The sequence below is a fragment of the Canis lupus genome, chromosome 6 (genome assembly GCF_048164855.1).
Source record: "Canis lupus baileyi chromosome 6, mCanLup2.hap1, whole genome shotgun sequence".
In the NCBI taxonomy this organism is placed as follows: domain Eukaryota; kingdom Metazoa; phylum Chordata; class Mammalia; order Carnivora; family Canidae; genus Canis; species Canis lupus.
Window position 1 is genome coordinate 57,148,645 of NC_132843.1, and position 14,986 is coordinate 57,163,630.

The 14,986-nt window shown below is 45.3% G+C and overlaps 1 protein-coding gene and 1 long non-coding RNA gene across 3 annotated transcripts in view; one reads left to right on the forward strand and one right to left on the reverse strand.

Annotated features, from left to right (window-relative positions):
- Positions 1 to 14,986, forward strand: part of TNN (tenascin N) — a 62,745-nt gene that overhangs the window by 12,840 nt on the left and 34,919 nt on the right. Inside the window, exons 5-7 of the mRNA XM_072830715.1 lie at positions 2,029 to 2,214; positions 3,283 to 3,372; positions 12,470 to 12,733. Coding sequence (XP_072686816.1) covers positions 2,029 to 2,214; positions 3,283 to 3,372; positions 12,470 to 12,733 — 540 coding nt within the window. The remainder of the gene's footprint in view (positions 1 to 2,028; positions 2,215 to 3,282; positions 3,373 to 12,469; positions 12,734 to 14,986) is intronic.
- On the reverse strand, positions 1,180 to 7,420 carry LOC140635698 (uncharacterized). Of its 2 annotated transcripts, XR_012033047.1 has the most exons (6): positions 7,300 to 7,420; positions 5,847 to 6,067; positions 3,732 to 3,865; positions 3,264 to 3,356; positions 2,625 to 2,860; positions 1,188 to 1,822 (listed from the first exon to the last, which is right to left on the reverse strand). It is a non-coding gene; the product is annotated as an uncharacterized lncRNA (long non-coding RNA). The 2 variants fall into 2 exon arrangements; XR_012033046.1 differs by having other exon boundaries at positions 1,180 to 2,860.

The window sequence follows — 14,986 nt, forward strand, 5'->3', positions numbered from 1 at the left end:
TGCATGTTATCAGGAAGGGGAGTCAACTCTATGACTGTAACTTAGTGAACCTTATCTAGAAAGAGCAGACTAGAGGGAGGCTAAAACCAGCATCAGTAAAGAAGGAGTAGTTACTCCTATTGGTCAAGAGAGAGAATATTTAGTTGTTTTTGTGGTTTGGACAGTGTTCATGTTTTTACCTGTATTCAGACACGATTACAGAATGGCCCTGTTTTGTCTTGAGCTATCGTGGCGACACAGGGGCTTGTCAGATGTTGATATTCTGTGAAATCGTTTATGTTCAATGGGAGCGCACCCAAGCTGACCCAGGCCGGCTCTCCACCATCGGGGTGCTTTTCTCTTTCTCCCCTCTTTGTCTGTGCCTGCCTCTCTCTTCAGACAGGCCAGTGCCCAATGCCTCCCAACGAAGAGGAGAGACATCTGTTCTGAAAGTCTTAGTAACCCCTCTGGGCTTCTGCTCTAGGGACTTGTAAAAGCTTGCAACTGAGCGCTTGTCTTTCTGTCTCATCTGATTCATGTTAAATCCATTCTACTTGTTCCTCAGGGGATCCTCCCTCCGAGAGATCCTTATCCCCATAATAATCTTGAATATTTTCATTAAGTCTCTGCTTTTTCATTTGTGAGCTGTCTAGGACAGGTCACCTCTTGACCTGTTCCCTCAAGGAATTCCCATCTTTGAAGGGAGGACCTGGAGGCTTGCAGATGGAAGCCAGTAGGTGTGGGGGCACGGCGGAGGGGCAGATTCTTCAGAGAAAAGGCTCTGTGAGGTTCTTTTTTCATAACAGAGTGAGTCAGAAACATTCTGAACTGAGGGGCCTTGGAGCACAGAATTCACCCCCTGCCTGAGGCATGGATTCTCTGTCCCATGCCCTTGACAAGTGGTCAGTCAGCCTAGGGAATAATTAGGGAACATCATCAAGGTGGTGAAGGTGGGCAGGTGACCAAGGAAGGGGCAAGGCTGGGAACCTAGGGGCTGATCTTCCCTGTTCCAAAATTCAGATCAGATGACATCCACCTGGTGATACGGCCATTGAACACACCGTGCTCTCAAAGACTCAGTGCCCCTTCCTCAGCCGCCACCGAAAACTGCTTCTTTTGGAGCCACATCATTTAGCCATTAATAATATTTGACTATGAATAAATGGGTACAGTAACTCTCCTCTGCAGGCTGAGATCACCAGGTCTAAACTGTGGTTGGAGGTGCAGGAAAGATACTCAGAAGGACCAAGTTAAAATTCACCTATTTAAAAAAAAAAAAAATTCACCTATTTTATAGTTTTGCCTATGGTTAGTCCTCACAGGAGAGTTTGAGCAGTGAGGAAGGAGCTGTAATTTGGGAGACAAAGGAAGAGACTGGTTGTATTATTGTATTATCTATTTGTTCATGAGAGACACACGGAGAGGCAGAGACCTAGGTAGAGGGAGAAGCAGGCTCCCTGCTAGGAACTCGATGCGGGACTCGATCCTGGAACCCTGGGATCACACCCTAAACCAAAGGCAGATGCTCAACCACTGAGCCAGCCAGGCGTCCCTGTTATCAGTATCATACTCCAGAAAATTTCAGATGCGTTTCCCATACTTTACGTGGGAGAAGCTGTGCTTCTCATACTGGGGTTGAGTCTTTGAGGGCAGCATTCTGCAGCTAAAGGGTGTATTTCATTCGGAGCAGCCTGACCCCTGAGCCTGGCAGTTTGGAGGATTGGCTGGAGAGGTATGGTCCAGGGCGTGGCCCATGGCAGCTTGGACAGGGAGGGCAGCATGGCATCCGATGGGATGGGATGGAATGGGAGAGAGGAGGCTTTCGCAGAAGATAGTCTGTCCTCTGTGGGTAATATGAGAGCCAACAGGTTTTTTTTGCTACTATGGAGTTTTAAGACACCTGTCAAGGATGGTGTCCTGGGCTGAAGCATGTTCTCAGTGTGTCATGTGTCATGAGAGGGCGCTGACCGGTAGCCAGTGGCCTGTTACAGACCTGCTGGACCTCTGCCCTTCACTGCTTTCTTTTGCTTTCTCTGGCCCCTGCCCTAGATCTTGCTGTGCTTGGCACCGCATGGGTGACAGATGAGACTGAGAACTCTCTGGATGTGGAATGGGAGAACCCCCCGACTGAGGTAGACTACTACAAGCTGCAGTATGGCCCCCTAACAGGACAGGAGGTGGCCGAGGTCACCGTGCCCAAGAGCAGTGACCCCAAGAGCCGATATGACATCACTGGTAAGAGCCAACACTGGGGATGTGAGATGTTTGCTGTGGATGCTGAGGTGGGGACAGTGTACACAGAAAGTCCTGGGACCCTAAGGAATCACTTGAACTCTGACCCTGAAAGTCCTGGATAAGAGCCCATTCTGTGGGCCTTCAGACTGTGCTCTAGCATCCCAGAGCTGACTCTGGAATCTCAGAGCGCCCGGGGAACCGATTATAAGCCCAGTGTGCTCTTGGAAAACCCTGTCTGTGTCTCAGGGTGGGTATGCTGGCACAGACATGCCTTTTGGAAGAAGTGTGTGTGTGTGTGTGTGTGTGTGTGTGTGTGTGTGGTTGGGATCACATTTTGTGACTCCTGAAGCTATAGAATTTAGCTTCCTTTAAGGGAAATAATACACAATCATGAATACCCAAGTGAATACCCTTGGAAGTGGCCCATGCAGGGGAGGGGACCCTGAGGCTTATTGGTTCCATGGTGATGTCCTCCTCTGGGGCCTCATTCTGCGGTCCACTCTGTGAGTTCCATCTTGAAAGGGCATCTTGGATTCCCAGTGTTTGCAGAGTGGGGAGCAGTGTATGTGCCTGCCACATGCTGCTCTTGGCTTGTCCTTTGCCGCAGGCTGGATATCTGCATCACAAAGGACAGTCCTTCAAACCGCTGCCACAGAGAAATAACAAACAAAAACAAAAAAGGCAAAGCAAAGAAGAAAATAATGGAATACAGTTAGGCTAATTATTACAATGAGACAGAAGGAAACTTGTGGTGGGGGGAAAGGAAGGATCATTGGCATAAAACCATTTGGGCTGTAAGTAAAATTGGGAAATCAGTGTTTGGTGGCCCAAGAAAGGAGCTCCATTAACTTGACCTCATCCACTCTGGCCCCCCACTCCCATCCCCATAAGCCCCTCCACGATGCCTGGTGTCCCACTGGTCCTGCCACTCTTTCTCTGCCTTAGATTAATCTTCAGGTGAGAAGCATAGCCCCTCACCTCCCCTCACAAGGGAAATCCTGGGGGAGAGCAGGGTTGGGGGAGAGGGTCTGGAGCCCGCGCTCACTGACCTTGGCTGTTTGTTTGCAGGTCTGCAGCCTGGGACAGAGTATAGGATCACCGTGGTGCCCATGAAAGGAGAACTGGAGGGCAAGCCGATTCTCCTGAATGGCAGGACAGGTAGGAGCTATTTTAGAGGCACCATGAACATTTCTTGAGTTTGCTTTCAGTTATTTTTCTTGGCTGACTCCTCTCTGGATAAGATCTCTGGGATTTGTGTGCAGCGAGATTCTCTCTGTGTGTCCTGACATCTATTTTGTGGAGCAGAGGAGGGGAAGTAAACTTTTCCTTTTGGAAGTGTTTCTCACCATTGAAAATCTCCTCCAGGATCTTAGAGTCAAGAGGAAAGGCCATTTCTGATACTTTTCTGCTTATCTTATTAGCCTTTATCACTGGTTTATTTTTTTAAATAATAATTTAATAATCACTGGATTATTTTGATTCATTATCTTGGACCTAGGCACATAACTCCGTATTACCTGCAATGGGTGATTTATAATTTTTTTCTCATCATTCTTGTGTTTTTTCCTGATGATTGCACTCAGGCACTCTGCTGGAAAATGTCAAAAGATTTTTAAAGGCTCTCACATGGGAGCAGTGGTATATTTAACATCTGTGGATTGAAAAAACACATAATGACAAATGTTGTAAATCAGTAACATTTGACGATAGATTTGCAAGTTATGAATCAGAAAAGAATCCAAAATCCCTGTAGTCATATATACAAGAGAGTCCATGTATAACTTTGAGTTTTGAGCCAGTGTTCAAATCTGTATGGAATGGTGTGTCTCCTGCAGTGGCTGGGCTCCTGCCAGCCCCAGTTGGGAACTGGTGAGCTAGATGATAATGCCACTGGGGGAAGGCTAATCCTTGATGCTAGCCAAGAAGGGATCTTTGGATTTGGAGACTTCCTTAAAAAGCATTTTAGTTCTTTTCAATTTGGTCCTGGCAGGAGCTGGCCAGGGTGGTGAGATGGGTGCAAGAATTGAATCTGCTATTTCGGTTGCCTGACAGATCGCATATCTGTAGTGTGAAAGTTAGAGTCAGACAGTTGGGAAGGATAAGATACAACTTCATTTAGGAACGAGACGATACAGACTGTGCAGCCTGCCCAAGTGGTGGACTGGTGAAAACTTTCAGTGGGGTGGAAGATGGTGAGGGCTTTCTTGTTAGCTGTGAATTAATTGAGAGCCTCCTAGGTGTCAGGCATTATACTGAGTACTTCACATAAATTATCTCATTTAGCTCTCACTGTAACTATGTGGTAGGTCCTACTATTATTTCTAAGTCACATTAAAAAAAAAAAAAAAAAACAACCAACAAACAAACCAGTGAGAGGTTAAACTCTGGATTGCCCAGGCAAGAAATGACAGAGTTGGGATTTGCACCTAGGATATCTCCTTCAGTGGACCTAAAACTAAAGTGTCTCCCACTTTGCCTTTTTACCCATTGTTTCTGGTTAATTCTCATACTGTTTACTTCCTACATAAAAATTTTCTGGGACTCCTCATTGCTTTAGGATAATGCAGAACTCCTGTTACCTTGGCCTCAGTGGAGCTGGCCTCCCGGGCTGTGGTTCACTTCACTACTACTTCCCAAAGGGAAGCCTTCCTGCTGCTGTCCTGTTCTTGGGGTTTCTTCTTTTTCCTTTCCTTTTTTTTTTTTTTTAAAGTAGGCTCCATCCCCAGCATGGAGCCAAACATGGTACTTGAACTCATGACCCTGAGATCAAGACCTGAGCTGGGATCAAGAGTCGGATGCTCAACTGACTGGGCCACCCAGGCGCCCCTGTTCTTCGGGTTTCTCAACACTGAAGGCTTATCTCCTTATCTCTCCATTATGGGTTTTTTCATGTTGTGACTCCAGCCTAGGAAAGCCTCCATGGTTATCTCTAGCTATCCATTAATTCAATCAGGAATTCAATTAATTCGAGCTATCAATTAATTCAACAAAAAGTAATTGCAGAGCACTGTCTGAGCACTAGAGACATGGTCCCTTTAGATTCTTCCAAAGATGAAAAGTCCTGGTCCTTGCCCTTTGGGGGCTCATAGCAATAAGATCACTCATCCTTCCAGGCTCAGCTCCAACCTTAGCCTCTCTGCCGAGGCCTTGTGGGACCACATTAAATAGCAACCATTTTTGTCTTGGGATTTTTAGAGCATTTAATCACACGTGGCCTTGAATTGCTAGTTAACCTTTCGAGTATGTTATCCCGACTAGAATGTGAGCACTCAAGAAGCGGTTTTATTGTCAATTATCATCTAAAAGCAGGATGGGATATTTTATTGGAAAGCAAATAAATTTGTGTCATGTGTCCTACAAACATAAAAAAAAGACACAATCACTTCTGAGGTCAGGAAACACTCTTAAACCTGGCTAGACTGTTCATTAATTTAAGGGGTGGGGGCGGGGGAAAGATTCTCTCTTTTCTCCAAATATTTTGCATTGCCTGAGATGGAAAAAGACACTGAAACGTATAAGAATAGCATAACCACGTGCAGGGAGGAAATGACACAGTTCAGGTATTTTCCATTTAACAAGTCACTCAGTGGAACTAATCCATGAAAGGGAAGGGGTCAATTGAAAATCCTCACCCTGTTAAGACACTCTAAGTGCATTGAAGCATCTTCCAGAAAGGCAAAGCTTTAGAAGCAGGTCAACTTCAGAGGAGCCAGCACCAGCCAGACCAGTGTCTTCAGGGGGAATGTCCCTGGACTTGGCCGCTGAGCCCTTACAGCCACCTCACCTCCAATGACAAGAAGGGCAGACCACTAAATAAGAGGTGATGCTACCACTTTGTCCTCAGTTTCTCCATCTGTCAAAGGAAAGGTTGGACTAAATGAGTTAAAAGTCCCCCCCCCCTTTTTTTACATTATTATAAGTCTTTTAATAACTCCTGTGATTCATGCTTTTCTGTGGTGAGTCCAGAACAAAGGACTGCTTGTTTTGTCGTAATTTCACAAGCTCCTCTGAACAGCAGAACACACAGCCTAGCATATTCACGTATTAACAATTTTCTTAGAATTTTTCCTTTTGACAATGCTGTGAAATAGCAATTCGGCCTCTCTTAGGATCTTTTTCACCTTTTACTGCTTTCCACACACACTGCTGCATTTGTAATGGCCCAGCCCCTAAAACTTTCCTTCTTACACTCCTTCATGTTTCAAGATGAACTCCTGCCAACATTCAGTGCTCCTGCCTCACACAAAACCACCCACATACAGCCAGTGGCTGAAAAATAATTATGATCTTCATCATTTGAGTATCCCCTATATTCTAGGTACTGTGGGACTTCATAAATATTATCTTTGGTCCTTATAACAGCATCATAAGCATTATTATTCCCATTTTACAGGTGAGAAAATGGAAGCCCACAGAGTTTAGGAGAGTCAGGGTGAACTAGTGGATGGCTTTTGAATGTGGGTTTGCTTGAGGTCAAATCACAACCTTTCCAGAAGCAAAGCTGGAGGAGAACAGGTAGAGAGAGGTTGATCTCTAAGTGCATTATCTATAAATAATGCCTTTGGAATAGTTTTATTACCACACTGAAAGCAGTAGGGGAGGCCTAAAGCAGTGAGATGATGGGACACATGGCTACCGGAGTCCAAAGAAGGCCTTATCTACCAGGAACTCACTTTCAAACTAGGGGCATAAGGCGCTATCCCCCATCTTTGCCCCCAAGTCCATATCCTGGTAGATTTTAGATCCTGGCTGTGCCATTTTCCACTAAACCAACTGGGTGGTTCAGAAGTAGCCACTATGAATGGAGAAAGCTATTCCCAATGCCTGTTGCCATGGACTGTAGCAGGGACATGTGAGGCTGGTGTTCTAGCTCAGGCTTCGGACCTCAGACAGCCATGCCCTACCCAGCCTAGTGGTGAATCTCATCATAAAGAATAAACTTTCCTGATGTGCCCAGAGCTCTTAATTAGCTTCTTCCGCACACTCATTTTGGCAAATCAGATCTTTGGAGGTAGGGATGCCCTTTGGTCTAACACATGCAACTCAAAAGTCTACCTCCCAAGTCTTGTCTTAAATCTCTCTTACCTTGAATGGCCCTAAGAAAGGTCCTACCAGGGCTTTTGGTGTCCAGCAGGTGGGAAAGAAGTTGGGGCCTCAGAAGGAGAGCCTGTCTCCTCTCTGCGGCTCCCATTGTGACTCATCTATGATTCAGTCAGCATCTGCAGCTCCTGGAAGGCTTTGTTCCATGGAAAAACTGTTTATGATCTCCACATCCCTTCTTGGCAGACAGGGAGGCTTTGGTCTTGCTAAGCTGGCTTCTTCCAGCCATGTGGCCCATCATTGGGGTCCCATCACTGAGGCTGTCCTCCTGCTTCTGTGACTTGGCATCTGGTTCCCATCCTTAGATTTATCACAGAAAGGAGCAGCTCCCTGAAGACCCTCCTTCTGGCTCAGGGTGTTGCTGTTAGGGATTGAGAGCAAGGGCAGAGTCCTGAGTATCAAGCTGGCCAGGCCTCTGACTGGCTTTATGACCTTGGAAAAGTCACATCTCCTCTCTGGGCTAGGTCTCCAGAACCCTGGCATGGGAGGATCCTATTTTTCCTTCCTACCTTCTTATTCTTCATAGCCGAGATGCCTTCCCCAGCTTTTCTCCATTCCTTGAGTGCTCTGAGGCTGTTGAGGGAACAAGATGTGTCAAGGCTGGTTACACTCACGTGGGCATGGTGGATCTTGAGAGGGCTCCACACACAGACATTCCTGACCCCACAAGGCATAGGCCTGTACTGTGAGTCCTGCAGCTATGGTGCCAAGCACTGATCTGGGCCAGGCAGGGGTGGTGGGGGGCACTGCTGGGACCATGGGTTGTATAGATATGGGTCACTTTGGAGATGATGAGGACCAAGGACTTTGAGAGGCAGGACTGTTCCTGACCTCTTTTCCCCCCATTGTCACTTCCCATTCTAAATGTCCCCATTCCCAAGACCACCCTGGTTTCCCAGATTGACATGTTACCTTTGGACCTTCAGAGGCTCTCTTCATTCCCTCCTGTCATATGCAGAACCATGCTTTGTGCAGAAAGGGGAATTGGGTGGGGAGCGAGTTCTCCCTCTTGTGTACACTGTCCCCTGAGCCTGCTGGAGCCTCCAGAGGCCTGGGACATGGTCACTGCCTGCTCTACTATGAGGTTTTCCTTGCCCCATCTCCCAAAAGCAATGATATAAGACTGTTTCCTTGTTCCAGTTGTCACTTTGAGCTCCAATCCCCTGCTGCTGCCAGACTCAGATTGCAGGTACCTTTCAGGTCACTCTTGATTTTTATTTATTTATTGTTCTTATTTCCATAAGAAAAGGTTGGTGATAGTGCTGCTCAGGACATACAAAGTGGAGATGCAGTCTTTGATGGATAGGAATGGTTCACATCTTGGCTCTAGCACTTAGTGTCCAGGTGCAAATTCTTGGCCCTACCTCACCCCCCTTCTACTGCAAACTCTGCCCTCCCTCAGATCTCTCCATCTCTGTAAATGGTCACCCCATTCTGCAGATTGCTCAGGACCTCAACCAACATGGACGGATGGAAGGATGGATTTGTATCCCACATCAATTCTATCAGCAGATTCTGATAAGTTTATTTATTTATTTTTAATTTTTTTTAAAGATTTTATTTATTTATTCATGATAGTCACAGAGAGAGAGAGAGAGAGAGAGGCAGAGACACAGGCAGAGGGAGAAGCAGGCTCCATGCAGGGAGCCCAACGTGGGATTCGATCCCGGGTCTCCAGGATCGCGCCCTGGGCCAAAGACAGGCGCCAAACCGCTGCGCCCCCCAGGGATCCCTCTGATAAGTTTACATTTGAAATTTCCCCAATTTCAGTCTTTCTCATGACTTCCATCTCTGCCACACTGGTCCACATCCCTGTCTTCTCATGCTGTTGAGGTGGCTTCCCAGGGGACTTCTTCTCTCCACTTACTACAGCCTGTATTCTCTCTGGCAGCCAGAGGGATTCTTTGATAAAGCAGATCAGATCATGCCATTCTTCTGTGCCAACCGCCCAGAAGCTTCTTACTTCATTCAGTGTAAAAGCCACAGTTGGAGGCTGTCCAGAGTCCACTGTTCTGTTACCTCCCTGGCCTCACCTCTAGCCGCTCAAGCCCCCTCGCTAACTGTCCAGACACTTTGGCCTTTTGCTGCTCCCTGAATATGTGGAGCAGAGCCTTTGCACTTGCTGTTCCTTCTGCCTAGAATGAGATTTCTGGACTGTATATGGCCCACTGCCTCATTTCATTTCAGTCTCTGTCTGAATGTTGCCTTCCCAGAAAGACAGCTCTTTCATCACCTCCCTGTTTAAGCTCATAGATATCTTTTGTTCAGCATTTTCTAATCCTCTGTCTTGCCTTTTTGGGCTTGCTATCATCTTCTCCTTCAGGAAAATATAAGTTCCATAGTAGTGTCTTTATTCTGTTCATTGCTTCTGCAGTTGACCCTTAAGCAACATGGATTAGAACTGCACTGGTCCACTCATATGCAGATTGTTTTCTTTCCTTTATTTTTTTAAAAAAAATTATTTATTTATTCATGAGAGACACAGAGATGGAGAGACATAACAGAGAAAGAAGCAGGCTCCCTGCAGGGAGCCTGATGTAGAACTCAATCCCAGGACTCTGGGATCATGACCTGAGCCAAATGTAGACATTCAGCCACTGAGCCATCCAGGTGCCCTGTAGATTGTTTCCAATAAATATATTGGAAAAAATTTTTTGAGATTCGTGATAATTGGGAAAAACTCACAAACCACATAGCCTAGAAATCCTGGAAAAAAAACTAAGAAAAAAGAGGCATTATTGTTAGAATACAGTATATGATGCATATAACATACATGATATCTGTCACTCAAATGTGTGAGGCTACTGGTGAGGCTTCTGGTCAACAGTAGTTTATGAGTCCAAGTTTTTAGCAAGTCAGAAGTTACACGTGGCTTTTCAGCTGAGCAGAAGAGTCAAGGAGCCTCATTTCTGCAGTGTTCAGGGGTCAACTATATTAGTATCCTAGGGCTGCTTAGCAAAGAACCAAAAACTGGGTGTTTTAAAAGAGTAAAATGTATTGTCTCCCAGTTGTGGAGGCTGGAGGTCTGAAATCAAGGTGTCTGCAGAGCTGTGCTCTCTTTGACAATTTTAGGGAGAAATCATTCTTCACCTCCTCTAGCTTCTATTGTTTGTTGGCCATCCTTGATGATCTTTGCTCTATCGATGTAGCATTCCAGCCACATGGCTCGCTACTCCCTATGTGTCTTCCTATCATCGTGTGTGTGTGTCTGGCTCTGTGTCCAGATTCCCCCTTCCATCAGGACACCAAGCATATTGAATTAGGCTCACTCTAATCACCTCATTTTAACCTGATCATCTCTAGAAAGACCCTATTTCCAAATAAGGTCACGATCTGAGATACTGAGGGTTAGCATTTTGACGTATCTTTTTTGGGGGGTGGGTGAGCACACTTTAATTGATAACTGAGTTAAACTGAGTTCCTATCTCCAACTAGGCACTCAGGGAATGTTTGTAGGATGTGTAAATGACTATCATTTACTAGCTGAGTGACTGGCTGAGTTATCTAACCTCTCTGAACCAGATATATAATTAGTGCTCTAAAAATGATAACTATTATTAATTTTCTAAAATTGTTCACAGGGAATCTGATAAATGCCTTGAATTATTACTATGAGGTTTGATAAAATAATGTGTAAAAAGCACCTTCCAGTTAGCATATGCTCAGCCAACGACAGTTGATTTATTAAATAAAATATGCACCATCTCTGGTGATGGAACATATTTCATTTCCTTGCATACAAGTAAGACACTGCCATTGTGCTCAAGAAAGGTAATTCTAGTTGATGCGAAAAAATGCAGCTATGTAAAGTTCTAACTTCTCTGCTGGAGAATTGATGGCCAGGAGAACTAGAGCAGGATGGGAAGGAAGCAAAACTCCTTGAATTTCTGAGAGTAAGAAGCTGTTTTGTATGTCTTTACACAAAAAGATAAAGATCTGCATGTAGGGAGGGTTCTCGGGGCATGCGTCAGCTTTGTTCTGTGAGGCACCTTTGTAAGTGTCCTTGATGGCTGCTGCATTCAGATGGCTTACTTATTAGGTTTGTAAATGATAAACTAGAAAGGAAAATCAGCATATTAAGTGAATGACTAAATTATGAATGAAGTCCATAAGATAAAATATAACAAGAATAAACACTGGATTCAGGAAATATATTTTATATGCAGAAGTGGGAAAGATGTGGTTTAGTGTGGGGTTTCTCAACCTTTTGATGTACAGGAGAATCATCTATGGAGTTTTGCGTATTTGTTTTTTCAGCAGAGATACCAGCACATATCTGAGACCTTCTGAATTGGACTCTCTGGGGGTGGTACTTAGTAGGTGCCCAGTGTTGACAAATGTTGAGAACCCCTGGGTTAGTAGGGACATGTGTGAAAAAGCATAGGGATTTTCTGAGGCTGTGGGCTGAGGATATGTTACTGAGGAGCATTGTGTCTAGGACATGGAGGGCATGCTGTTCTGGGTTGGTCCTTCTAGAGCATCAGCCTGGCATAGGCAGAGATTTCTGAATGTTTTGTTCATTGGTGATTCCTGAGTGCCATTATATTCCCTGGCATGCAATAGATGCTCAGTAAATTGTTGAATGAATGGACTGAGATTTTTCTCTGATCAGGCAAAAAAGGAGCAAGTTTAGATGTGCCAGGTCTAGAAACTATAATTTGGAAGTATAATATGATATGATGTGGTGTGGCATAGTATGGTATAACAATATAAAAGCTCCTAACTTAAAAAAAAAGCTCATAGCTTACAAGTGTACACATTGGGAGGTGAAGATGTTTTGATTGGAGGAGAATTGGGAAGGAGAGTGGTAACTATTCTTGAGCACCTGATGGAGGGTCTCCCAGAAGAGCATTAGGTGTATTCCATCTGCCTCTTGAAGGAGTTCCACTTCAAGTGGTTACATTTGAGGGGGTCTTGTCTATTGTGCTCAGTGGTCTCAAAGTGGAAGGGACTGTTTTATCCCTCAGAGAGCCCTTTCTCAGCCAAGGGTTCAAGCAGAGGCCAATTGTCTACCTGTCACAGAGGACAGAGAGACCCTATTGCATTGTGTGGACCTTGGAGCTAGGTCACTCAAGTGAATTAGATCTTGAAGCAGCTGTGATCTTGACCAAACAACTGTCTTTCTCTAATTTTTCTTTCTCACGTTTTTATGAAGAAATTGATAGTCCAACCAATGTGGTCACTGATCGTGTGACAGAAGACACAGCGGTGGTCTCCTGGGCCCCAGTCCAGGCCACCATAGATAAGTACGTGGTGCGCTATACCTCCGCTGATGGGGATACCAGGGACATGGCGGTACCCAAGGAGCAGAGCAGCACCGTCCTGACGGGCCTGAAGCCGGGAGAGGCATACAGGGTCTACGTGTGGGCTGAGAGGGGCAACCAGGAGAGCAAGAAGGCCAACACTGACACCCTCACAGGTAAGAGAGGAATGGGAACCTCATTGGGTTTTCTCATGGCAGGGAGACAGCTGGTTTGTGAGTCAGAGCCTGATGCCCACCTAGCATCAGCTCCTTTGCTTGCAGGCATGGGGAAGGGGGTTGCAAAAGCAATTTAAAATTTCACAGTTACGATTTTTCCCTTTTTAACTTCAAACAAAAGAAACCAGCCTTTTTATTTTACACAGAAGGTCATACTTATTTGGGTTAGAATTCCATTCCATTCCATTCTCCTCTTCTCTCAGAGAAGAGTAACACTTCCTAATTTTCATTTTTTGGACGTTAAAACTCAAAGCATTTGGCTGACAGTGAATTTAAATGCTTATCTCCCTTTGCAGAGGCTGTACAGGCTCTTTGCTTACAATCTGGAGTTCTCTTTCAGACCATGGAAATGGTTTGCATCCTGAGTCAACAGTCACCAAATGTCCCGATTCTGCCTTGAAGCTTTCAGAAACCATAAGGGTCCGTCCCCATACTTCACCAGCTGTTCCACTCAGCATGTGTTTGCCACCGTCCTGAGATGGCAGGGGGCATGTCCCAAGCATCCTTTCTGCTTACACTCTCCTCTGCTCCTGTCCCTGAATTCAGAGCCGTCTAATCTCAGAGCCCACTTGAGGTTCCAGATACTCGACAGGAAATCATAGAAAAGGATTCACTTATTGACTGGGGTCTGTTCTGGACAGTCAGTTAGCATGGAGACACTCACAGAAGCCAATAATTAGTTAGGAATGTGGTTTCAGAAGCTTGAACATTCATGTTTTAAGCCCAGTTCTACCGTTTACTAGCTGAGTGGCTTTGGGCATGTCACTTTGCCTCTGTTCCTCAGATTTTTTTTTTTTAAGATTTTATCTATTTATTCATGAGAGACAGAGAGAGAGAGAGAGAGAGAGAGAGAGAAAGAAAGAGGCAGAGACACAGGCAGAGGGAGAAGCAGGCTCCATGCAGGGAGCCTGATGTGGGACTCCATCCCAGGTCTCCAGGATCATGCTCTGGGCTGAAGGCAGGCACTAAACCGCTGAGCCACCCGGGCTGCCCATGCTCCTCAGATTTTTATCTGTAACTTAGGGCATATGAGTATTTACCTCATAGGGTTATTGTAAGGGTTGCCTGAGTTAATTCATGGAAGTGCCCAACATGTAGCAAAGTGCTATGTGAGTGATAGTAGTGATTATTTCTTATGGTGTGTCTCAGTCTGCTCAGGCTGCTATAATAGAATACCATAGACTGAGGGACTTAAACAAAAGAAACTTATTTCTCACAATTCTAGAGGCTGGAAAGCCCTATGACCTGGGTGCTGGCTGTTTGGGTTCCTGGTGAGAGCCTGCTTCTGGCTTATAGGTGGCCACCTTCTTCCTACACCCTTACATGGTAGAGAGAGGACACTTGGGTCTCTTCTTACTAGGCACTGATGCCATCATGGTGGACCTACCCTCATGCCCTCTTCTCAGTCAACTTATCTCCCAAAGGTATCACCTCCACAGACCATCAAATTGGGAGTTAGGGCTTCAACATAGGAGTTTGAGGAAAATACAAACACTCAGTCCATAGTGAATGTTAATCAGCATTCAGCCCTTGACATATTTCACGGCATGGAACCTCCTGGGTCCAAGTGGGGCTTATCTCCTGCAGAGGAAGGAGAAGCTGCCATTAAGGATGGTGAGATCTAGATTTGTTTAAAGGCAGGGTCAGCACTTTCTGTGAGGGGCCAGATGGTGCATATTTCAGCTTTAGGGACCCTACAGTCTCTGTTCCAGCTATTTAGCTCTGCCATTGAAATGTGAAAACAGCCACAGAAAGTGTGTAGATTAACTGGTATGACTGTATTCACTAAAACTTTATATAAGAAGGCAGTGGGTCAGATTTGGCCCAGGGAATGTAGATTGCCACCTCCTGGTTTATATTAAACAAGGCTTTCCCTTTACTAGGATTTTGAGTATTGTGAAAAGAAAGCATGTGAGTCAGTCTTTTTAAGATGGTAGAAATTGGAACAGAGAAGAATCTTCCCCACTCTCGGATGGGGGTGGTATGAATTAGCACCCCAGATTATTGGGAGCCACTGGGATGTGTACCTGATACCACGTTGCTGACAGTATCAGGTACAGAGCTAGGCTCTTTGGGGTTGCAAAGATGAAAGACATAGTTCATGCTCATGGCATTCACAACCACCTGGGTAGAGAAGACAAGTAAAAAAGATAAAGTACAGTGAATTATGTTGTTTCTAGAGCTAACAAATGT